We start from the raw sequence: 24,496 nt of genomic DNA on the forward strand, positions 1-24,496 counted from the left end.
CATCTCCTGTTGCATTTCTTGAGGCATAAACCTCAGACTCTTTCTTTGTCAAATTACCATCTACACACTCCCTGTGAACAGCAATAAATTCTTTCCTGGTATTCTACGATTATCCCATTGTGTCTCCAACTGTTTATTTGCTAAAATATGATGGACTGAGGACAATATTTAGCATTTATTGTTTCTTATTCCTGTCTCACCATAGGAGCCAAAATAAAATATCATGCCCTTAAGTTGTACTCTTCTAAAAGAAAAGCAGTTACATATTGCTTAGTTTAATTTAGTTCATTTATTTTATTAGTAAAAACCACACCCATGCTGGGCGCGGTGGCTCACGCCTGTAATCCCAGCCCTTTGGGAGGCCGAGGTGGGCGGATCATGAGGTCAGGAGTTCGAGACCAGCCTGGCCAACACAGTGAAATCCTGTCTCTGCTAAAAATACATTAGCCGGGCGTCGTGGCAGGTGCCTGTAGTCCCAGCTACTTGGGAGGCTGAGGCAGGAGAATCGCTTGAACCCAGGAGGCAGAGGTTGCAGTGAGCCGAGATCGCGCCACTGCACTCCAGCCTGGGCGACGCAGCAAGACTCTGTCTCAAAAAACAAACAAACAAACAAAAAAACACCCTTTGCTGAAGTCCCCAGAACTCTGTTGCAACATTTTGAAATACTTTTAGGAGAAATAAATGAAATTAATAAAGATACATAAAATAAAAACAGTAGATGCCATTATAATTTTAATTAGTTTTGGGAATTTTGGTTTTGAGAGGTGGAGGAAGAATGACTTCATTCTGTAAACATAAAAGGGCTGAAGACTAAGTAAGAATTTTAACAACATTTAGGCTATGAATGGAAAATTCCTGGCATCTCTGCTCCTGAAGTGTAGATCTGGAAGCTAGCAGAGACGCCCCGTTCTAATGGAGTATTCTGCTTTCCATTCACTAGCAAAATGTATTAATTTTTAAATCTCAACTACTGTAAGAGAGATAGAGCAAGAGAGTCCTCGAGGAGGTAACCAGATTCCACATTGTAAAAGGTCTTTGGGAACACACTTAACTGTGTTTGTAAGCCAACAAGCTAGGATTTGTGCACTCAAGGAAGCACATTTCCTGCTGCTGCTGTCCCATCATTAGATAAACTGTTCTGTGGTGCACAATGGAAGGCTTTGGATGGTTTGTAGAATCTATCATGGAAGGACTGTGAGTGGGTGCAACCTCTGGGGAAAGTAATTAGGCAATTTCTGGGTAAGGGAAGTGTAAAGAGCAAGAACTTGGAGGTTAGACTGCTTGGAAATCTTTTGGATAAGTTATTTACCTAAATTTCATCATACTTAAAAACAGCAATAATAATGATACCTCATCTGGTTGTATCAAGATTAAATGGGATATTAAATGTAAAGCATTTAAAATAGCACTTTGGACATAAATGCTAAATCATACTTCTCAGCATCTATCAAATAAAAATAAAACACCAATATATAAGGATATTTGAACAAAGATGTTTACTGCTACATGAATTACAGGGGCAAAAATAAAAATTGGAAACAATCTGAGTATCCTTCAAAAGTGTAATGCTTGGATAAATGGTGCTTTATTCATACTATGAATTGTTATGCAGTTATTACAAAGAATGAGTTAGCTGCTATAACTTTTGGCTTAAAGGATATTTATGTATTTTTGTCAAGTAAAAACCAAAAGTTAGAGCTTATTGTGACTAGTATAATTATATATTTGTACCAATTGGGAAACACACACTTATGAATATGGACATTTATATGAGCATGAAGAAAAGTTTATGGAAAGACATATACTGGACTATTGACTTACACATGAGTCTTCATATTATGGTTTGCGTAAGCGTAGAGGAAAGTGTGGAAGGGTATAAACAAGTGTGTTATAGGGATTACCCTGGGGAAGTGGGAGATTGGTAGCTTTTATTTATACATCTCTGTTATCTGGCTTGTTGTTTATATTGACTTTGTAATTTGAAGGGAAAATTCAATATAGCATTAAAGATGAAAAATCAAAAGAAGCCAAACATCACATGACAAAATAGAAGAAAAGGAGGTTTAATACTTTAGTTGAAATGTCGTAAGCATATTATAATAAAGTATTGTGGGAGCTTGTGGAAAAGTTATATGGAGTTCAAATGAAGTCTACAAATGAAAGAATAATAAATAATGAAAGTTATCCCTTATTGAGCATTTATGTGGGTATACCATACCCTGTTCTAAGCTCTTTACATAGATTTTCTTATTTAATCTTAAAAACAACCCTAAGAGGTATTGCCCTGGATGTTCAGGTGAGTCAGGAGGAGGAGAGGGCTTAGTAATTTGTTCAAGGTCTTACAGCTAGTAGGTTGCAGAACTAGAATTTGAACTTAGGCTTTTAGGTCCTGCACTGTACATTAAAGTTTTAAACTTAGGCATGAATATATATGTTTAAGTAACTCTCTCAAGTGTATTCACTTGAGCTCTTTTTGTAAGGATTATTTTTCATTTGAAGTCACAAGAAATAGAAAAATTCAGCCATCTAGGCATGTTATAATATCATAGGGCATAACCTAATTCCTAGATGGTTAAGTGGCAAAGTTGAGTGAATTATTGTTTGTTTAGAAGTGGCCCAGCCCATAGTTGCTTGTTGGGACAAAGAAACAGGAGAGAATGCCAAGCCTGTGCATTTGCTGCCTTGTGAGGCTAAATAATGGTTCAGTTGTTGGAGGGGCAGTCAAAGCTAATATGTGCCGTGTTTTACTTTTTCTGATCTAGAGGTATTTCATCTAGATGGCAGTGACAGGTGAAATTAGATTAGATTAGAGTCAGAATTCCTGCCCCTCTGGCCTACAGTACTTAGGGAAGCCACACTGTTCAATAGTATTTTCCAATGTGACTTCTACTACCAAAAGCTTCTGAAATTACAATAGTTGTGAATTATTCTACTGTTAAGGCATATTCCTATTTTAAATAAGGTTAATTAATATATTGGGATATATTAATCATTGCTTACATGATATATATAAAAATTAAATAGATATATTTTTGTGAGTTTTAAGAGACAATCTATGCTCCTTGTTAATTGGATTTGGGTTTTTTCCAAGTGGATTTCCATAGATGATTAATCTTGTCACTTTATGTTAAATCTTAGTAACATTTGTTTTTGGAAAGTGATATTTTCTACTCTTTGTCCCAAAGTTGAGGGGCATCCTCTCATGCATTAATGACACTTTGTTGATTTGGTCTTTTGTCCTAATATTTTCAGAAGGATCATATTTTATTTTAAGAAAAGATAGAGATATAAAAAAATCCCATTGAATATTTATTTTTATGCAATAGTTCATAATGTATTGTGGTAACCTTACCACATTACGGAATCATATAACTTTAGATCTGAAAAATAATCTTGGACATCATTTAATTCTTCTTTAGCAGATGAGGAAATCTAATCAGATGTGGTAAGAGCATTGTTTAGGATTATGCATCTAGGTAGTAGCAAGTTAGCAGGAGATTCTGGGCCTACTGCCTTTTAGTTCTAGTCTTCTTTAAACCCAGAGTCTAAACCTTACACATTTTCTCATACTTAAACACTCAGAATCATTAGAAAATCTATTGCTTCTGACGTAAAGCAACAGATTTTGCTATTTCCTGGCTAGCCTCGCAGCATTTTTCTTGATTAAAACTTGGCTTTCATTGACTAAAAATTAATACAGCAAGTCTAGTAGCAGAAGGCTATTGTGTAAATCAAAGCAAAAATTTTAAGAAATGGAGCTTCAAGAAAAGACTGATGCTCAATATTTTCACAATTAAAGAGGGTTATAATGTAGCAATTGAGATTTAGTTTCAGATAGTAAATCTCAATTATGATAAAGCCTTCAAAGGATAAAATTGTGAAGACTGACCATCCTATTCTTTTACCAAAGGAAAGAAAACGTCAGTATCCCCTGCCAAAGATCATAGGACACATCTGTAGTTGAACAAAGTTAGATTTATAGATTTGTTGTAACAAGAGAGAACATGAACCATGAGGACTGTGGGGCATCTCAGTAAGAAGGTGCTAGAAATGACTTGGGCTTGTGTTAGGTGTTTTTGAGGAGGGTTCCAGGAAGTGGTGCCTTGCTGTGAATTAAATCCTGTCCATAAGCATGGGCAATTTTATGATTTGGGTATCTTAATAAATCTTATCTAGAAGGTGAGAAAAATAATCAAAGCAAAGCTATAATTAGTAGAGAAGCAGCAATCATTCTTATTGGCCAGAATAGGGACATACTTGGTTATTTTTGTGTTTTGGACAATATTCTTGTTTTGGTCTGAGCTCAGACATGTTTACAGAGGGATTTTGTTTTTTTTTTTTTTTGATCCATCAGTGTCACAGAGTCTGATGTTGGTGTGCTGTGAAATTGGTTATGTTCAGCTGGAGAATGCCAAGGCATAGCTGTGAGCACCCAGCCGGTTTCTAGGAACACCACAGCCTGATAGGGCCATGCCAGTTCCAAGCCTTCAGCAGGGTTTGTTTGTTTGTTTGTTTTTGTTTTTTTATCTCAAATGAAAGTAAATTTTCTTGCCTTTATAAATGTAGTTGATAGTGCAGGCTTGATCTTTCCTACTCGAGTAAAGGAGAAGTAAATGCCACTGAGCATAAAATGGTATGGGTCTGCAGTCCCTTACCTAAAAAATTCTAGAATCCAAAAATCTCTGAAAACTGCAACTTTGTACATTATTCATTTGGCAGCAAAACCTGACCAGAAATGCCATAAGGCTGTTTAGTCCTTATTTATTTCACTGAATGTGACTATTTAAATATTTTGCTGTAGAAATACACTGTGTTTAAGTACAGGTGCTTCCCCAGACCAGTTGGGGAGTTATAGCCTATCAGGCCTAAAGAGTGGACCTGTATATGAATGCCAGGAATTGCCAAATATTTGCTTCCTGAGTACTGAATTGTGTTTTAAACACGAATGTTTGTACTGTAATCATTAAGGATCTGTTATTTACAGTTTGTGTAATTAATATGACCTGTCTTCTTAAATTAGAACACAGTAATAATAACAATAAAAATAATCACTGAGCTTTTACTGACCGGGCAGTATGCTAAGCATTTTACATATAAGATTTAATTCTCAAAACTACTCTTATAAGGTAGAGCCCATCACTCTCTCATTTTTGCAGATGAGAAACTATGGCTACATAGTTGCCCAAGGTGAAGCAGCTTGTAAATGAGCCACAAGTCTAACAGAGAATCTTTCTCCAGAACCTGTGCTCTCTTTATCACCATGTGGAATGTGGTTGGCTTTCTGTGCTTCCTCCAGCTGGCTAAGGGCCATTTTGATGGAAAGGCACATAGATCATTTCACCTGCTGTCCCAGCCTAACATAGACCCATCACAGAGGCCCGCATCAAAGATTTATTAGAAAAGGAAACTTTAGTGATGGGGACCAGGCATGTGGCTTGGAAGATTAGAGACAGGGTTGAGAAGATTAGAGGCAGGGTTGAGTTGCTGCTAAATAATTTTAATCCCAGATGTAAGTAATTTTGGGTTTAGGATGAAGGTTGTCACTGGGCTCTCATGGTTTATTTACTTATCATATTCCTTCATTGTTCCTTGTTCTGGAGTCAACCTGCCTCTTTTTCCCCCTACAAAATTTCAATTGTTAGTGCAAATTAGTTTATAGAGGTGGGCGTCCTGAAATTAGTCATAGTATTCAGTGACATTTGTGGGAAGAAGAACATGACAAACCAAAGAGAAAAAAATAAGCTTTTTCTTGCCTTTCCTTTTTTCCTCACTGTCTCTCTCTCTCCCTATCACCTTTGTCCTCTCGCTTACTCTCTCTCTCTCTCTCTCTGGCTTCCTATATGTCTTCTTTTATTTTTTGAGACAGAGTCTTGCTGTGTCATCAGGCTGGAGTGCAGTGGCGCAATCTCAACTCACTGCAACCTCCGCCTCCTGGGTTCAAGCAATTCCCCTGCCTCAGCCTCCCAAGTAGCTGGGGCTACAGGCATGTGCCACCATGCCCAGCTACTTTTTGTATTTTTAGTAGAGACAGGGTTTCATCATATTGGCTAGGCTGGTCTCGAACTCCTGACCTCGTGATCTGCCTGCCTCAGCCTCCCAAAGTGCTGAGATTACAGGTGTGAGCCACCGTGTCCGGCCCTGTCTTCTTATTTTATACGTTTTAGTCTATTAGTCCTAGTGTATACACTTTTTCTTCAGCTTTTTCTTTGTTTGTCTAATTTCCTATATGTGTTCTTTTTTCTTTTAATTTTTTTCTCCAAGTTTCCCCTTTATTGCTTTCATCATTTGCTGTATTTGTCACTCATTGTTCTAGTTTCTGCTGATGTGGCACATGGTAAATCTGAAGTGTCTTATGCATAAAAAGCTTCAGACAGATATTTTGGTACCTGCTTATTTGTTATAAATTACTCTGACAATGAAGTACATTAAGTGTTTACTATCGTTCTTTAACCTTTATACTATAAACACCTCTATTTTATCCATATCATAATTGCCTTATTAATATGCCATGCCATTTCAAAGGAAATGGGTAATGATTTTATTTTTCTGGTGACCTTTTTGTAGAAAATGGTTTGCTACAGACCGTTTGTCAGCCACATTGAAGATGAAGGAAAGGGATTTAGTATTCCCCAGTTATTCCTGGGCTAGACTTTCAGCATTCAGTCAACGTGAACAACAGGCACAGTGCAAACCCCAGAGGGAGGCAGGAAGGGAAAGAGATTACCTGAAGGTAACATAGCAACAGCTCTTGAACAGAAAGCAATAAGCCAAAAACTGGGACAATACCCTGATGGCGTAGGAATAGAAAGACACAGATACATCAATGGATGAATAATGGTTCTACGTCCAGTGGCTCTTTAGAAAACTAAGGGAAGAATAGGGATAGGCTAGGGAGGAGAGAAGGGAAGAGGCAGACAGAAGAAAGCAACAGACAGAAGAGGTGAAAGACACAGCTAGAGCACCCTGGGTGGCACATTGAGGGTCATGGTGGCAACGAGAGCTTTGGGGTCTGTAAGGGAAGGAGAAAGCTGCAGTGACACAGTAGGGGGTGGCACACTTTTGCCCATTGGAGCAGAAGGAACCCTTTGGATTGCAGTTGTTTTAAAGACTACTGAGGTATGAAGCCAGAAGACACTTGCTGAATGACAGATGACATTTAGTATAAGATCAAGCCAATCCTCATTTTAGTAGCATCGAAAGGCATTATGATATTCAAGTGGTGTTGCATTAAAGTCAGAAAAATTCAGTGCCTAGGTTATGAAGCTCAAGCTTAACTTGTGCTGTAAGGTGTTCCAGGCGGTACAATAGATCTAGCTGAGTTATAAAGCTCAGGTATGCCATGAATTTCAAATTCTCCTGCTGGAAGCTTTAGGACATACTGTTCTCTAAGTATATTTTCTCAAGAGTTGCTTCAGTGTTTCACATTAAGACATAGCTTCGGAAGGACAGATATGACTGATAGGAAGGGCATCAAACCATCAACTCTGAAAGAATGGATCATGGGTTTAGAGTGAGATCATTCTGCCCTGAATAGTTTTAAAATGATGATAAAACTGGTCTGTTTGTGGAAAAGCTTGCTAAAATCCACTAATAGGTGCCAGACTGTGGACTCTAAGAATAGATGCAATGTGTCTGTTCTCACATGAACTATAGCTGAACACAAGTTTATGTGATTGGAAGCTTTCATTTTCCTAGAGCTTATAAAGGTTTCATTTCTTTACTTGTTGCTAAAGTGATCCATAGACAAAAGTATTGTTTCCCCTTAATGTTTTTTACCTTTTATTTTTTCTATTGCATATAAAAATTATGTAACCTAATTAATAGGTTCTAATTCTAGGCAGTTCAAGAGCTTACCCTGAGTACACAGAATCAGTGGGAATCATTGACATCTTTTTAAACTACCTTTATTATTGTATTGACTCAACTTAAGGATTGAGGTATTACTCTGAGTATAAAGGGTTTTGAGAACAGGTATTAAGAAAGTCTTAGAGAAAACTGTGGTCTGGTATCAGATATGCAAAAAAGTATTATGATAGGGTGTAATCTTTGGAGTGAGGACTGCGTAGTGGCTGTTATGGAGCAACTTAGCTCACCTTCCTACAACCACACAACCAAGCATCACTTCTACAAATCATGAAGAAATGTTATTTCTTCACTGTCAATTAGCCACCTCATTATTAGTCAGACAGGTAAAATAGAACAATCTGGCAAAACTGAATTTGTGATACTGCAATGACATATAATATTTTAACTGATGTTAAAATATTATATTTAATATAATATGATGTTATATTATATGTTAACCTGATGGAAGCATGTTGAATATTTGTGGAGGATTTTGAAGTAATTTGAGAGATGATGGTTTTGGCCTATGATAATATAATTTATTTTATATATAATCCTTAAATATCATGTAACTCTATATATTTTACTTTATAAGAAAAATACAAGTAACTCAACACTAAGAACATTTTTTAAAAAAGCAAATCCTATTGAACACTTAAAAAACTTTTTTTCTCGGCTGGGCGTGGTGGCTCATGCCTGTAATCCCAGCACTTTGGGAGGCCGATTCGGGTGGATCATGAAGTCAAAAGATAGAGACCAACCTGGGCAACATGGTGAAACCCCCCTCTCTACTAAAAATACAAAAATTAGCTGGGTGTGGTGGCATATGCCTGTAATTCCAGCCACTCGGGAGGCTGAGGCAGGAGAATCGCTTGAACCCGGGAGTCAGAGGTTGTAGATCAGGCCACTGCACTCCAGCCTGGGTGACACAGTGAGACTCCATAAAAAAAAAAAAAAATTCTGCACTTATAATTATGTGCCTACTATGTGGCAGGCATGGTACCCAGCAATTCTCAAACACTGCTGCAAAAGAGAGCTATTAATATTAAATAGCTCTCTGAGATAAGATATAGATATGGTTATCTTTGTTCTAGACATGAGGCTGAAACTCAGGAAGATGAAGCAGCTTGCCCAACGTCACACAGCTAGTAAGCAGCAGAGCCAAGATTCCAACACAGATATCTCTGGCTCTAAAGTCAGTTTTCCCCTGGGCTATCTCTCCTTAATTGCATGGGACAATAACTGGGCCATAGTGTCCCCTCTGAACCATGAAGGAGAAGTTTGATTATGTTCAGGAGGTTTTATTTAAGAAGGTGCAAATGGCTTTAGTAAGCTTTCCATTGTTTTGCAGGTTAAAATGAGGTATTTGTTTAAAAGAAGTTAGCTTTCATCTCACTTGGCCAAAATATGCTATCATCATAGGTTGTGTGGGTAACTAAAGTATTAGAGTATAATTTTATAAAATATCTTTAAGTCTAGTTTTTAGATCTAATGTTATTTATAAATTTTTTGGTAGCATTTTTTTAAAAAAATTTTACCCGTTGTCTTTCTTTTCCTTCAAAATTTTGTATTTCATCAATTATTGATTTATATTTATTTGGGAATCTTTATAAAATATCTACTGTTAAATGTCAACCTTTTCCTTTGGTTATTAAAAGATATTTCTAGAAATATATTCATGGCATTTTGAGTTCCAATTAAATTGTGTGGTTTTTAGTGTATGTATATTTAAAGAGATCATTAGCTCTATGCGCAACATTGTATTCGTGGTTTTTATCTCAATGTTTTGAAACTCAGGTCCCAAGTCATTTGCAAAGGCATTTTCCAGTGGCTATCTACTTGGAGAAGTTCTACACAAGTCTGAACTTCAGGATGATTTTTCAGAATTTTTGGACAGCAGGTTAGTGAGATTATTCCTTTTTGTTGTTGTTGTTGTTGATTTGTTTTGAGACAAGGTCTTGTTCTGTTACTGAGACTGGAGTACAGTAGCGTGATCATAGCTCACTGCAACCTCAAACTCCTGGGATCAAGCAATCCTCTTGCCTCGGCTTCCCAAATAGGTGGGACTACAGGTGCATGCCACCACGCCTGGCTAATTTTTGTATTTTTGGTGTACACAGGATTTTGCCCTGTTACCCCGGCTGGTCTTGAACTCCTGGGCTCAAGTGATCCTCCTGCCTCAGGCTTCCAAAGTGTTGGGATTACATGCGTGCGCCCCCGCTTCTGGACTACTCTTTACTTTTAAGAAAAGTTAATTTCTTTGGAATTTTCCAAAGTTAACTTCAAAGAATCATGAATCATAAGATCCCTTCCAAACCTTGAACACCCAAGCAGACCATTGATATGGAAATTGTTCCTTCCTTGCACATACATTTTTTATTGTCTCAAGAGTACAGCGGAGAGATTGTTATATGGTTGCAGCAAGACCTCATCTCTAAATGGGACTTATTTACACCAGATTACTTCCTGTTTTGTTAATCGATTGTTCCTTTTTTTTTTTTTTTTTGAGATGGAGTCTCACTCTGTTGCCCAGGTTGGAGTGCAGTGGTGTGGTCTCTGCTCACTGCAAGCTTCGCCTCCCGGGTTCACGCCATTCTCCTGCCTCAGCCTCCTGAGTAGCTGGGACTACAGGCGCCCGCCACCACCCTGGCTAATTTTTTTTTTTGTATTTTTTCTTTTTAGTAGAGACGAGGTTTCACCGTGTTAGCCAGGATGGTCTCGATCTCCTGACCTGATGATCCACTTGTCTCGGCCTTCCAAAGTGCTGGGATTACAGGCATGAGCCACCGCGCCCAGCCTGTTCCTTCTTTTAAGAGAAGTGAAACAACATATAGTGCCTTGGGTGGACAATTAGTATTATTATTTGTGTTTTAAAAATGTAAAATGGAACTTAACTACTAATAAAAAATTCATAATGGTTTTTTATTTTAGTGGCTATATTGAAATATAATTTATGTACCACAATTCACCATTTTAAAGCATTTAATTCAGTGTTTTTTAATATATTCACATATTTAGTGTCTTCACAACCATCACCACCATCTAAACACCCAGCCTCTGGCACCTACTAATCTACTTTTCTGTCTCTATGGATTTGCCTATTCTACACATTTTATATCAATGGAATCACACAATTTGTGACATTTTGTGACTGGCTTCTTCACTTAGGATAATGTTTTCAAGGTTCACCCATGTTAGCAAGTATCAGTATTTCTTCATTTCTATTTATTTTCTGAATAATTTCGATTATATGTATATACCATACCACATTTTGTTTATCTATTTATCAATTGATGGATACAATCCTATGTTGGTATCCTTGGGGTATTGGTTCCTGGACCCTCTACAGATATCAAAACCCAATAGGGCAGTCATTAAACTTTAAAGTTCCAAAATCATCTCCTTTGACTCCATGTCTCACATCCAGGGCACAGTGATGCAAGAAGTGAGCTCCCATGGCCTTGGACAGCTCCATCCCTGTGGCTTTCAGGGTACAACGCCCCTCCTGGCTTCATTCACAGGCTGGTGTTGAGTGTATGTGGCTTTTCCAGGTGCATGGTGCAAGCTGTCAGTGGATCTACCATTCTGGTTTCTGGAGGACGGTTGCCCTCTTCTCATAGCTCCACTAGGTGGTGCCCCACTAGAGACTGTGTGAGGGCTCTGACCCCACATTTCCCTTCTGCCCCAGCAGAGGTTCTCCATGAGGGCTCCATGCCTGCAGCAAACTTCTTGAATGCTTTGCTGCTTAGAAATTTCTTCCACCAGAGCCTGTAATCCCAGCACTTTGGGAGGCCGAGGTGGGTGGATCACGAGGTCAGGAGATCGAAACCATCCTGGCTAACATGGTGAAACCCCATCTCTACTAAAAATACAAAAAATTAGCCGGGCATGGTGGTGGGCGCAGGTAGTCCCAGCTACTCAGGAGGCTGAGGCAGGAGAATGGCGTGAACCCGGGAGGCAGAGCTTGCAGTGAGCCGAGATTGGGCCACTGCACTCCAGCCTGGACAGCAGAACGAGACTCCGTCTCAAAAAAAAAAAAACAAAAAAACAAAAAACAAAACAAAAGAAAAGAAATTTCTTCCACCAGAAACCCTAAATCATCTCTCTCAGGTTCAAAGTTCCACAGATCTCTAGGGCAGGGGTAAAATGCCACCAGTCTTTTTGCTAAAGCATAGCAAAATCACCTTTATTCCAGTTCCCAACAAGTTCCTCATCTCCGTGTGGCTATTAGAATATATAAGTAACACTTATAACTCACTAGTAAAAAGACAATCCAATTTAACAATAGGCAAAGGATCTGAATGGACATGTCACCAAATAAGCTAACACACAACTAATAAGGAGATGAATAGATGCTCAACATCATTAGTGTATTATTCCATTTTCACGCTGCTGATAAAGACATACCCAAGACTGGGCAATTTATAAAAGAAAGTTGTTTTGGACTTATAGTTCCACATGGATGGGGAGGCCTCACAATCATGGTGGAAGGCAAGGAGGAGCAAGCCACATCTTACATTGATGGTAGCAGGCAAAGAGAGAGGTTGTGCAGAGAAGCTCTTGTTTTTAAAACCATCAGACCTTGTGAGACCCATTCACTATCACGAGAACAGCATGGGAAAGACCTGCCCCCATGATTCAGTCATCTCCCACTGGGTTCCTCCCACAACATGTGGGAATTATGGGAGCTACAAGTTGAGATTTGGGTGGGAACACAGAGCCAAACCATATCAATTAGTGATTAGGAAAATGCAAATCAAGATCACAAGATACCACTTCACACCCACTAGGATGGCTACAGGCAGAAAGATAGAAAATAACAAGTGATAATAAGGACATGGAGAAATCAAAACCCTCATACAATGTTAGTGTGAATTTAACTAATTCAGGCACTTAAAAAAACTGTTTAGGTGTGCCTCAAAAGGTAAACATAGACTGTCAAACCCAACAATTCCACTTCTAGATATATACCCAAGAGAAATTAAAACCTATCCATGTGATAACACAATGTTCATAGCGGATTATTCCTAATAGCCAAAAAGTAGAAACAACTCAGATATAGTTGGCCCTCTGTATCCATGATTTCCACATCCATGAATTCAAGCAATTGCAATTCAAAAATATTTGGGAAAAAAATTTCACAGAGTTCCAAAGAGCAAAACTTGTATTTGTCACAAACTGAGTACTACATTGAATCCACAAGAATGAAGTAATATGCAGGCATTGTATTAGGTAAGTAATCTAGAGATGATAAGTAATCTAGAGATGATTGAAAATATATGAAAGGATGTATGTAGATTATATGCAAATACTATACTATCTTATGTGAAACCACCTCAGCCTGGACTTCATTGTCCATATCACTGTCAGCATTTTGGTCAAAGCCATTCAATAAGTCTCTAGGAAGTTCCAAACTTTTCCACATTTTCCTGTTTTCTTCTGAGCCCTCCAAACTGTTGCAACCTTTGCCTGTTACCTAGTTCCAAAGTCACTTCCACATTTTCGGGTATCTTTATAGTAGTACCCCACTCTCTGCGGTACCAATTTACTGTATTAGTCCATTTTCACACTGCTATAAATACACACCCAAGATTGGGCAATTTATAAAGGAAAGAGGTTTAATTGACTTATACTTCCACATTGCTGGGGAGGCCTCAGGAAACTTACAATCATGGCAGAAGAGGAAGCAAACACATACTTTTTCACAAGGCAGCAGGAGAGAGAAGAGTGAGTAGCAAAGTGGGAAGGGCCCCGCATAAAACCATCATATCTCATGAGAACTCACTCACTATCACAAGACCAACATGGGGGAAGCTGCCTCCATGATCCAATCACCTCCCACCAGGTATCTCCCTAGACATGTAGGAATTATGGGGATTACAGTTCAAGATGAGATTTGGGTGGGGACACAAAGCTTAACCATATCAGCTACTTCATTATTTCTGTTCTTATTGTCATTTCTGGCCTTCTGCTTATTTTGGGTTTAGTTTTCTTTTTGTAGTTTCTTGTTATGGATAGTTAACTTTTTTATTTGAGATTTTCTTTTTTAACATTTGCATTGATGGCTATAAATTTCCCTCTAAGCACTGATTTAGCTGTATCACATAAGTTTTGGTATGTCATTTTGCACCTTTATTTATCTCAAATAATATTCTAATTTCTCTTGTGGTTTCTTCTATGATTCATTATTATTTAGGAGTATGTTATTTAATTTCCATGTACTTTTGAATTTTCCAAATTTGCTGTATTATTTATTTCTAATTTAATTACATTGTCATTGGACAACACAGTTATTTCAATTTCTTTAAACTTAATGAAATTTTTTTTTTGGTGGGAAATTTTCTGGCAAAACCTATAAAGCCTGCTAGACAAATTCTAAAGGAGCTACAACACTTATTGAAGCTGTTTTTAAAAATGGTCTAACATATATTCTCTTTTTGAAAATGTTTCATATGCACTTGAAGAGAATGTATATTCTATTATTGTTCATTAAAGTGTTTATAGATATCTGTGAGGTCCAGTTGGTTTATAGTGTTATCCAGGTCTTACATTTCCTTACTGATCTTCTGCCTAGTTGCTGTATCCATTATTGAAAGTTGGAACCAAAGTCTCAAATTATTCTTGTTGAATTGTCTATTTCTCCCTCTACTTCTTTCAGTTTTTGCTCCATGTATTTTGTGGCTCCATTGTTAGATGCATATATGTTTATAATTGTTATGTCTTCTTGAGGGATTGACTTTTTAACAATATAAAATATTATCAAGTAATACTTTTTTTTTCTGAAAGTAAATTTTGCCTGATACTATAGTCACTCTAGTGCTGATTTGGTTATTATTTGCTTGATATATGTTTTTCCATCCTTTTACTTTGAATACATTTGTGTCTTTGAATCTAAAGTGTATTTTCTTGTAGAAAGCATATGATTGGATTGTATATTCTGTCAATTCCCTCTTTGTAATTGTAGTTGTTTAATCCATTTATTTACAATATAATTATGGAGGAGGATTTAAGTGTGTGATTTAGATATTTGTTGTGTATATGTCTTATGTCTTTTTTACTGCACTACTACTACCTTCTTTTGTGTTAGATATTTTCTAATACCATTTTAATTCCCTTATTGTTTCTTTTACTATATTTTTTGAGTCATTTTCTTAGTGGTTTTCATGAAGATTACAATTAATATTTTAATTTAAATCAAACTATTCAGATTAATACTACTATAATTTAATTAGTGAAGAAAAAAATTTGCTCCAGTGTAGCTCAATTGTCTCCTCCTTTTTTGTGCTATTGTTGTCCTACAAATTACATTTTAAGCCCATCAAGTCAGTTTTTTTAATTATTTATTTATTTATTCATTTATTTATTTATTATTATTATACCTTAGGTTTTAGGGTACATGTGCGCAATGTGCAGGTTAGTTACATATGTATACATGTGCCATGCTGGTGCGCTGCACCCACCAACTCGTCATCTAGCATTAGGTATATCTCCCAATGCTATCCCTCCCCTCTCCCCCCACCCCACAACAGTCCCCAAAGTGTGATGTTCCCCTTCCTGTGTCCATGTGTTCCCACTGTTCAATTCCCACCTATGAGTGAGAATATGCGGTGTTTGGTTTTTTGTTCTTGCGATAGTTTACTGAGAATGATGATTTCCAATTTCATCCATGTCCCTACAAAGGACATGAACTCATCATTTTTTATGGCTGCATAGTATTCCATGGTGTATATGTGCCACATTTTCTTAATCCAGTCTATCATTGATGGACATTTGAGTTGGTTCCAAGTCTTTGCTATTGTGAATAATGCCGCAATAAACATACGTGTGCATGTGTCTTTATAGCAGCATGATTTATAGTCCTTTGGGTATATACCCAGTAATGGGATGGCTGGGTCAAATGGAATTTCTAGTTCTAGATCCCTGAGGTATTGCCACACTGACTTCCACAAGGGTTGAACTAGTTTACAGTCCCACCAACAGTGTGAAAGTGTTCCTATTTCTCCACATCCTCTCCAGCACCTGTTGTTTCCTGACTTTTTGATGATTGCCATTCTAACTGGTGTGAGATGGTATCTCATTGTGGTTTTGATTTGCATTTCTCTGATGGCCAGTGATGGTGAGCATTTTTTCATGTGTTTTTTGGCTGCATAAATGTGTTCTTTTGAGAAGTGTCTGTTCATGTCCTTTGCCCACTTTTTGATAGGGTTGTTTGGTTTTTTTCTTGTAAATTTGTTTGAGTTCATTGTAGATTCTGGATATTAGCCCTTTGTCAGATGAGTAGGTTGTGAAAATTTTCTCCCATTTTGTAGGTTGCCTGTTCACTCTGATGGTAGTTTATTTTGCTGTGCTGAAGCTTTTTAGTTTAATTAGATCCCATTTGTCAATTTTGGCTTTTGTTGCCATTGCTTTTGGTGTTTTAGACATGAAGTCCTTGCCCATGCCTATGTCCTGAATGGTAATGCCTAGGTTTTCTTCTAGGATTTTTATGGTTTCAGGTCTAACATTTAAGTCTTTAATCCATCTTGAATTGATTTCTGTATAAGGTGTAAGGAAGGGATCCAGTTTCAGCTTTCTACATATGGCTAGCCAGTTTTCCCAGCACCATTTATTAAATAGGGAATCCTTTCCCCATTGCCTGTTTTTCTCAGGTTTGTCAAAGATCAGATAGTTGTAGATATGTGGTGTTATTTCTGAGGGCTCTGTTCTGTTCCATTGGTCTATATCTCTGTTTTGGTACCAGTACCATGCTGTTTTGGTTACTGCAGCCTTGTAGTATAGTTTGAAGTCAGGTAGTGTGATGCCTCCAGCTTTGTTCTTTTGGCTTAGGATTGACTTGGTGATGCAGGCTCTTTTTTGGTTCCATATGAACTTTAAAGTAGTTTTTTCCAATTCTGTGAGGAAAGTCATTGGTCGCTTGATGGGGATGGCATTGAATCTGTAAATTACCTTGGGCAGTATGGCCATTTTCACGATATTGATTCTTCCTATCCATGAGCATGGAATGTTCTTCCATTTGTTTGTATCCTCTTTTATTTCCTTGAGCAGTGGTTTGTAGTTCTCCTTGAAGAGGTCCTTCACATCCCTTGTAAGTTGGATTCCTAGGTATTTTATTCTCTTTGAAGCAATTGTTAATGGGAGTTCACTCATGATTTGGCTCTCTGTTTGTCTGTTGTTGGTGTATAAGAATGCTTGTGGGTTTTGTACATTGATTTTGTATCCTGAGACTTTGCTGAAGTTACTTATCAGCTTAAGGAGATTTTGGGCTGAGACAATGGGGTTTTCTAGATGTACAATCATGTCGTCTGCAAACAGGGACAATTTGACTTCCTCTTTTCCTAATTGAATACCCTTGATTTCCTTCTCCTGCCTAATTGCCCTGGCCAGAACTTCCAACACTATGTTGAATAGGAGTGGTGAGAGAGGGCATCCCTGTCTTGTGCCAGTTTTCAAAGGGAATGCTTCCAGTTTTTGCCCATTCAGTATGATATTGGCTGTGGGTTTGTCATAGATACCTCTTATTATTTTGAGATATGTCCCATCAATACCTAATTTCTTGAGAGGTTTTAGCATGAAGGTTGTTGAATTTTGTCAAAGGCCTTTTCTGCATCTATTGAGATAATCATGTGGTTTTTGTTTTTGGTTCTGTTTATATGCTGGATTACATTTATTGATTTGCGTATATTGAACCAGCCTTGCATCCCAGGGATGAAGCTCACTTGATCATGATGGATAAGTTTTTTGATGTGCTGCTGGATTTGGTTTGCCAGTATTTTATTGAGGATTTTTGCATCAATGTTCATCAAGGATATTGGTCTAAAATTCTCTTTTTTGGTTGTGTCTCTGCCCGGCTTTGGTATTGGGATGATGCTGGCCTCATAAAATGAGTTAGGGTGGATTCCCTCTTTTTCTATTGATTGGAATAGTTTCAGAAGGAATGGTACCAGTTCTTCCTTGTACCTCTGTTAGAATTCGGCTGTGAATCCATCTGGTCCTGGACTCTTTTTGGTTGGTAAGCTATTGATTATTGCCACAACTTCAGAGCCTGTTATTGGTCTATTCAGAGATTCAACTTCTTCCTGGTTTAGTCTTGGGAGAGTGTGTGTGTCGAGGAATTTATCCATTTCTTCTAGATTTTCTAGTTTATTTGCATAGAGGTGTTTGTAGTATTCTCTGATGGTAGTTTGTATTTCTGTGGGATCGGTGGTTATATCCCCTTTATCATTTTTTATTGCATCTATTTGATTCTTCTCTCTTTTTTTCTTTATTAATCTTGCTAGCAGTCTATCAATTTTGTTGATCCTTCCAAAAAACCAGCTCCTGGATTCATTAATTTTTTGAAGGGTTTTTTGTGTCTCTGTTTCCTTCAGTTCTGCTCTGATTTTAGTTATTTCTTGCCTTCTGCTGGCTTTTGAATGTGTTTGCTCTTGCTTTTCTAGTTCTTTTAATTGTGATGTTAGGGTGTCAATTTTGGATCTTTCCTGCTTTCTCTTGTGGGCATTTAGTGCTATAAATTTCCCTCTACACACTGCTTTGAATGCATCCCAGAGATTCTGGTATGTTGTGTCTTGGTTCTCATTGGTTTCAAAGAACATCTTTATTTCTGCCTTCATTTCGTTATGTACCCAGTAGTCATTCAGGAGCAAGTTGTTCAGTTTCCATGTAGTTGAGCGGTTGTGAGTGAGATTCTTAATCCTGAGTTCTAGCTTCATTGCACTGTGATCTGAGAGATAGTTTGTTATAATTTCTGTTCTTTTACATTTACTGAGGAGAGCTTTACTTCCATGTATGTGATCAATTTTGGAATAGGTGTGGTGTGGTGCTGAAAAAAATGTATATTCTGTTGATTTGGGGTGGAGAATTCTGTAGATGTCTATTAGGTCCGCTTGGTGCAGAGCTGAGTTCAATTCCTGGGTATCCTTGTTGACTTTCTGTCTCATTGATCTGTCTAATGTTGACAGTGGGGTGTTAAAGTCTCCCATTATTAATGTGTGGGAGTCTAAGTTTCTTTGTAGGTCACTCAGGACTTGCTTTATGAATCTGGGTGCTCCTGTATTGGGTGCATATATATTTAGGATAGTTAGCTCTTCTTGTTGAATTAATCCCTTTACCATTATGTAATGGCCTTCTTTGTCTCTTTTGATCTTTGTTGGTTTAAAGTCTGTTTTATCAGAGACTAGGATTGCAACCCCTGCCTTTTTTTGTTTTCCATTTGCTTGGTAGATCTTCCCCCATCCTTTTATTTTGAGCCTATGTGTGTCTCTGCACGTGAGATGGGTTTCCTGAATACAGCACACTGATGGTCTTGACTCTTTATCTAATTTGCCAGTCTGTGTCTTTGAATTGGAGCATTTAGTCCATTTACATTTAAAGTTAATATTGTTATGTGTGAATTTGATCCTGTCATTATGATGTTAGCTGGTTATTTTGCTCGTTAATTGATGCAGTCTCTTCCTAGTCTCGATGGTCTTTACATTTTGGCATGATTTTGCAGCGACTGGTACCGATTGTGCCTTTCCATGTTTAGCGCTTCCTTCAGGAGCTCTTTTAGGGCAGGCCTGGTGGTGACAAAATCTCTCAGCATTTGCTTGTCTGTAAAGTATTTTATTTCTCCTTCACTTATGAAGCTTAGTTTGGCTGGATATGAAATTCTGGGTTGAAAATTCTTTTCTTTAAGAATGTTGAATATTGACCCCCACTCTCTTCTGGCTTGTAGAGTTTCTGCCGAGAGATCGGCTGTTAGTCTGATGGGCCTCCCTTTGAGGGTAACCCGACCTTTCTCTCTGGCTGCCCTTAACATTTTTTCCTTCATTTCAACTTTGTTGAATCTGACAATTATGTGTCTTGGAGTTGCTCTTCTCGAGGAGTATCTTTATGGTGTTCTCTGTATTTCCTGAATCTGAATGTTGGCCTGCCTTGCTAGATTGAGGAAGTTCTCCTGGATAATACCCTGCAGAGTGTTTTCCAACTTGGTTCCATTCTCCCCGTCACTTTCAGGTACACCAATCAGACATAGATTTGGTCTTTTCCCATAGTCCCATATTTCTTGGAGGCTTTGCTCATTTCTTTTTATTCTTTTTTCTCTAAACTTCCCTTCTCACTTCATTTCATTCATTTCATCTTCCATGGCTGATACCCTTTCTTCCATTTGATCGCATCAGCTCCTGAGGCTTCTGCATTCTTCACGTAGTTCTCGAGCCTTGGTTTTCAGCTCCATCAGCTCCTTTAAGCACTTCTCTGTATTGGTTATTCTAGTTATATATTCTTCTAAATTTTTTTCAAAGTTTTCAACTTCTTTGCCTTTGGTTTGAATATCCTCCCGTAGCTCGGAGTAATTTGATCGTCTGCAGCCTTCTTCTCTCAGCTCGTCAAAGTCATTCTCTGTCCAGCTTTGTTCTGTTGCTGGTGAGGAACTGCGTTCCTCTGGAGGAGGAGAGGTACTCTGCTTTTTAGAGTTTCCATTTTTCTGCTCTGTTTTTTCCCCATCTTTGTGGTTTTATCTACTTTTGGTCTTTGATGATGGTGATGTACAGATGGGTTTTTGGTGTGGATGTCCTTTCTGTTTGTTAGTTTTCCTTCTAACACACAGGACCCTCAGCCCCAGGTCTGTTGGAGTACCTGGCCAGCCGTGTGAGGTGTCAGTCTGCCCCTGCTGGGGGGTGCCTCCCAGTTAGGCTGCTCGGGGGTCAGGGGTCAGGGACCCACTTGAGGAGGCAGTCTGCCCGTTCTCAGATCTCCAGCTGCGTGCTGGGAGAACCACTGCTCTCTTCAAAGCTGTCAGACAGGGATATTTAAGTCTGCAGAGGTTACTGCTGTCTTTTTGTTTGTCTGTGACCTGCCCCAAGAGGTGGAGCCTACAGACGCAGGCAGGTCTCCTTGAGGTGTGGTGGGCTCCACCCAGTTCGAGCTTCCCAGCTGCTTTGTTTACTTAAGTGAGCCTGGGCAATGGCGGGCGCACCTCCCCCAGCCTCGCTGCCGCCTTGCTGTTTGATCTCAGACTGCTGTGCTAGCAATCAGCGAGACTCGGTGGGCACCCTGAGTCAGGTGCAGGATATAATCTCCTGGTGTGCCATTTTTTAAGCCTGTCGGAAAAGCTCAGTATTCGGGTGGGAGTGGCCCGATTTTCCAGGTGCCGTCTGTCACCCCTTTCTTTGACTAGGAAAGGGAACTCCCTGACCCCTTGCGCTTCCTGAGTGAGGCAATGCCTCGCCCTTCTTCGGCTCGCGCATGGTGCACGCACTCACTGACCTGCGCCCACTGTCTGGCATTCCCTAGTGTGATGTACCCGGTACCTCAGATGGAAATGCAGAAATCACCCGTCTTCTGCGTCGCTCACGCTGGGAGCTGTAGACCGGAGCTGTTCCTATTCCAGTGTTTCAAATCAGTTTTATAATTATTGCTATATGCACTTAACTTTTAAATCAGATAAGGAGAAGAAAATAGTTACGAACAAAAATATATTTAAACTATTTTTTATGTTACTCTATGTAGTTACTTCTACTGATGTGCTTTAAAATTTATTCATGTGATTTGAGTTACTGTATATTGTCCTTTCATTTAGGACTTAAAGATTCCCTTTAGTATTTCTTATAGGGCAGGTATGTTAACAATGGGTTATCTTAGTTTTTGTTTATCCTTCAGTTTTGATACATATTTTTACCAGTCATAGAATTCTTGATTTGCAGTTTTTCTTTTTCAGCACTGTGACCATGTCTTCCAGCTGTCTTCTGGCCTCCCTAATTTCTGACAAGAAGTCAGCTGTTTATTTTATAGAGAAGCTCTTGTATTTGATGTCTTCTTTTTCTCTTGATGCTTTTAAGATTCTCTCTTTGTCTTTCAACAACTTGACTATAATATGTCTAGGTGTAGATATCTTTGTGACTAACCTACTGCAGTTCATTGAGCTTCTTGGATGTGTGAATCCATATCTTTCATCACATTCGTGAAGTTTTGGCCACTGTTTCTCCAAAGATTCTTTTTGTTCTCTTTCTTTCTCTCTCCCATATCATTCTCCAATTATGTGTATATTGGTATGCCTGGTGATGTCCTGTAGGTCTCTGAGGCTTTGTTTATTGTTAAATAAACTTTTTATTATAGAACAGTTTTAGATTTACAGAAAAATTATTGACATAATACAGAGATTTCCTATATTGCACACATCTATTCATACCTATCGCTAGCATCTTACATTGGTGTGGTACATTTGTTACAATTAATGAGCCAATATTTGTATATTATTATCAAATAAAATCTATATGCCATTTAGGTTTTTTTTTATTTTTTACCTAATGTCTTTCTTGTTCTGGGATCCCATCAAGCATATCATATTATATCTCCTTAGGCTCTTCTTGAATGTGATACTTTCTCAGACAGACTTTTCTTATTTTCGATGATCTTGACAGTTTTGAAGAATACTAGCGAAGTGATTTTCCCTCAGGTGGAATTTCTCTGATGTTTTTCTCATGATTAGAGTGGATGTATGTGTTTTGAGGTTCTGGTCATTTTTCTTCATGCTTTTTTTTTCCTCCTCTGAGTAGTTTTAGTTGACCTGTCTTTGGGTTCTCAGATCTCAGATTCTTTCCTCTGCCAACTCTAGTTTGCTGTTGAACTCTTATTGTGAATGTTTTTATTTCAGTTGTACTTTTCAACTTCAGAATTTCACTGTGTTCCTATTTTTATAATTTCTATTTCTGTATTGATACTCTGTTTTTGTTGAAACAGTGTTCTCATACTTTATTTTAACTTTAACCATTTTCCCATTTACCCTGAGAACACTAGCTGGCAGTGCTTGCGGCTGTAGCATTTACCCTGAGATAACTTTACCATGAAATATCTTGCTTTTATTATTGTTTCTGCATTGCTCTAGTATATTGACTTTGGAAACAAAAGACATCATTCTATTTACAGGATTCGGTTTTTAGCAGTGGTATTTCCATTTACAAAATGTAGTAATTCTCAATCACCAAAAATGTCAAATCCTAGAAAACATAGCATTCCTATGTATAATGTTAACACCGTTCTCCAACAGTTGTTGGCCAAAGATTTATTTGGTGAATCCAATTTTTCCAAAATACACGATTCTGATGATTCAGATGATTCTGGTGTTTGCTCTGTTTAGAAATAACTCCAAGAACAGTCTTTATATTTTATTTTCACATTGAAAATTCGTCAGATTTGCTTCAGCCTCATGGAGTGTTTATGTAAAATTAAATGAGCACTGGCAGTGAGCTGCACTTTTTTTTTCTAAACAGGAATAGGGTTTATAAACATAGTTTCTTTTCCTTTCTTTAACATATTTATAATAGGCCATTGAAGGTCTTTGTCCAAGACTTCCCCACGGAGTTTCTATTCACTTTTTTTTCCTTGTGTATAGGTCATACTTTCTTGTTTCTTTGTGTGTCTCATAATTTTTGAAAATTGGACATTTAAAATAATATAATGTGTCAATTCAGACTATTACATATTCCCAGGGTTTGTTGTTGCTGCTGCTTCTGCGTTTTTTGTTTGTTTGTTTGTTTCATAGCTCTCCTGGACTAATTCTGTAAAGTTTATATTCCCTCTTGTATACTGCAACTGAAGTCTCTAGTTGATTAGCTTAGTGGTCAGCAGTTGAACAGAGATATCTTTTAACACTTTGGACCAACACATTTTCCTTTGCTAAGAAACTCTATGAGTGGATTATGGCATGTTTTCAATGCTCTGGCAGTTTAAAATTTTCCCTTAGCCTTTACTTCCTGCTTGTGCAACATCTCAAAGTCAGCCAAAGGTGAGAGATTTGGACCTCCTCATGTCTTTCCTAGGCATCCATACATTCCTACACATGCATATGGCCTCAGAGTCCCTAACAGACATCTCATTCATAGGTCTTCCTTTTAAGTTTTTGGCCAGGCTCTTCTTTGCTCCAACTGGTTTTACTGTCTCAGGTAACTGTGATTATAAATAATTGCTATGATTTTTTTTCCTAACATCCTTGGGATAGGACTTTTTTCAATGAGTAAGCTCTATCAGATCAAATAATGAGAAGGCCTGAAAATGGGGATTTTCACAACACTGCTGGGTAGTCAAATAGCAATACTCTGGGCCGGGTGTGGTGGTTAACGCCTGTAATCCCAACACTTTGGGAGGCCGAGGTGGGTGGATCACCTGAGGTCAGGAGTTTGAGATGAGCCTGGCCAACATGGTGAAACCCCATCTCTGCTAAAAATACAAAAAATTAGCTGGGCATGGTCGTGGGCACCTGTATTCCCAGCTACTCAGGAGGCTGAGGCAGGAGAATCACTTGAACCTGGGAGATGGAGGTTGCAATGAGCTAAGATTGCGCCGTTGCACTCCAGCCTGGGTGACAGAGTGAGACTCTGTCCCAAAAAAAAAAAAAAAAAAAAGAAAGAAAGGAAAAAGAAAAGAAAAGAAAAGCAACACTCTGAAGACAGGACTTTGGAGGCGCTTCAAATCTGTTTGTCTGCTTTGATGACTGCTAAACTGCTGGTTTTTATAGCTGCCATGGTTGTAAGTCAGCTGCTGGTTTTCATAGCCACCATGGAGCTAGGGAGAGGGGTGTGGACGTGGAGCAAACTAAAATGACAAAAAGCTCTCTTTTCTTACCACTATTAAGCAGCTTTTCTTAAATAAATGCTCCTTGAGTTGTTACCAGCCT

General features: G+C 38.2%; 1 protein-coding gene and 1 non-coding gene across 3 annotated transcripts in view; one reads left to right on the forward strand and one right to left on the reverse strand.

Moving 5' to 3' along the window:
* SPEF2 (sperm flagellar 2) overlaps positions 1 to 24,496 on the forward strand; it is a 202,500-nt gene that overhangs the window by 1,185 nt on the left and 176,819 nt on the right. For both annotated transcript variants that reach the window (XM_054487035.2, XM_054487036.2), the window contains exon 2: positions 9,643 to 9,745. In XM_054487035.2, coding sequence (XP_054343010.1) covers positions 9,643 to 9,745 — 103 coding nt within the window. The remainder of the gene's footprint in view (positions 1 to 9,642; positions 9,746 to 24,496) is intronic.
* LOC129037688 (U7 small nuclear RNA) lies at positions 14,176 to 14,240 on the reverse strand. Its single transcript, XR_008502917.1, has one exon. It is a non-coding gene; the product is annotated as a U7 small nuclear RNA (small nuclear RNA).

The sequence above is a fragment of the Pongo pygmaeus genome, chromosome 4 (genome assembly GCF_028885625.2).
Source record: "Pongo pygmaeus isolate AG05252 chromosome 4, NHGRI_mPonPyg2-v2.0_pri, whole genome shotgun sequence".
Lineage (NCBI taxonomy): Eukaryota > Metazoa > Chordata > Mammalia > Primates > Hominidae > Pongo > Pongo pygmaeus.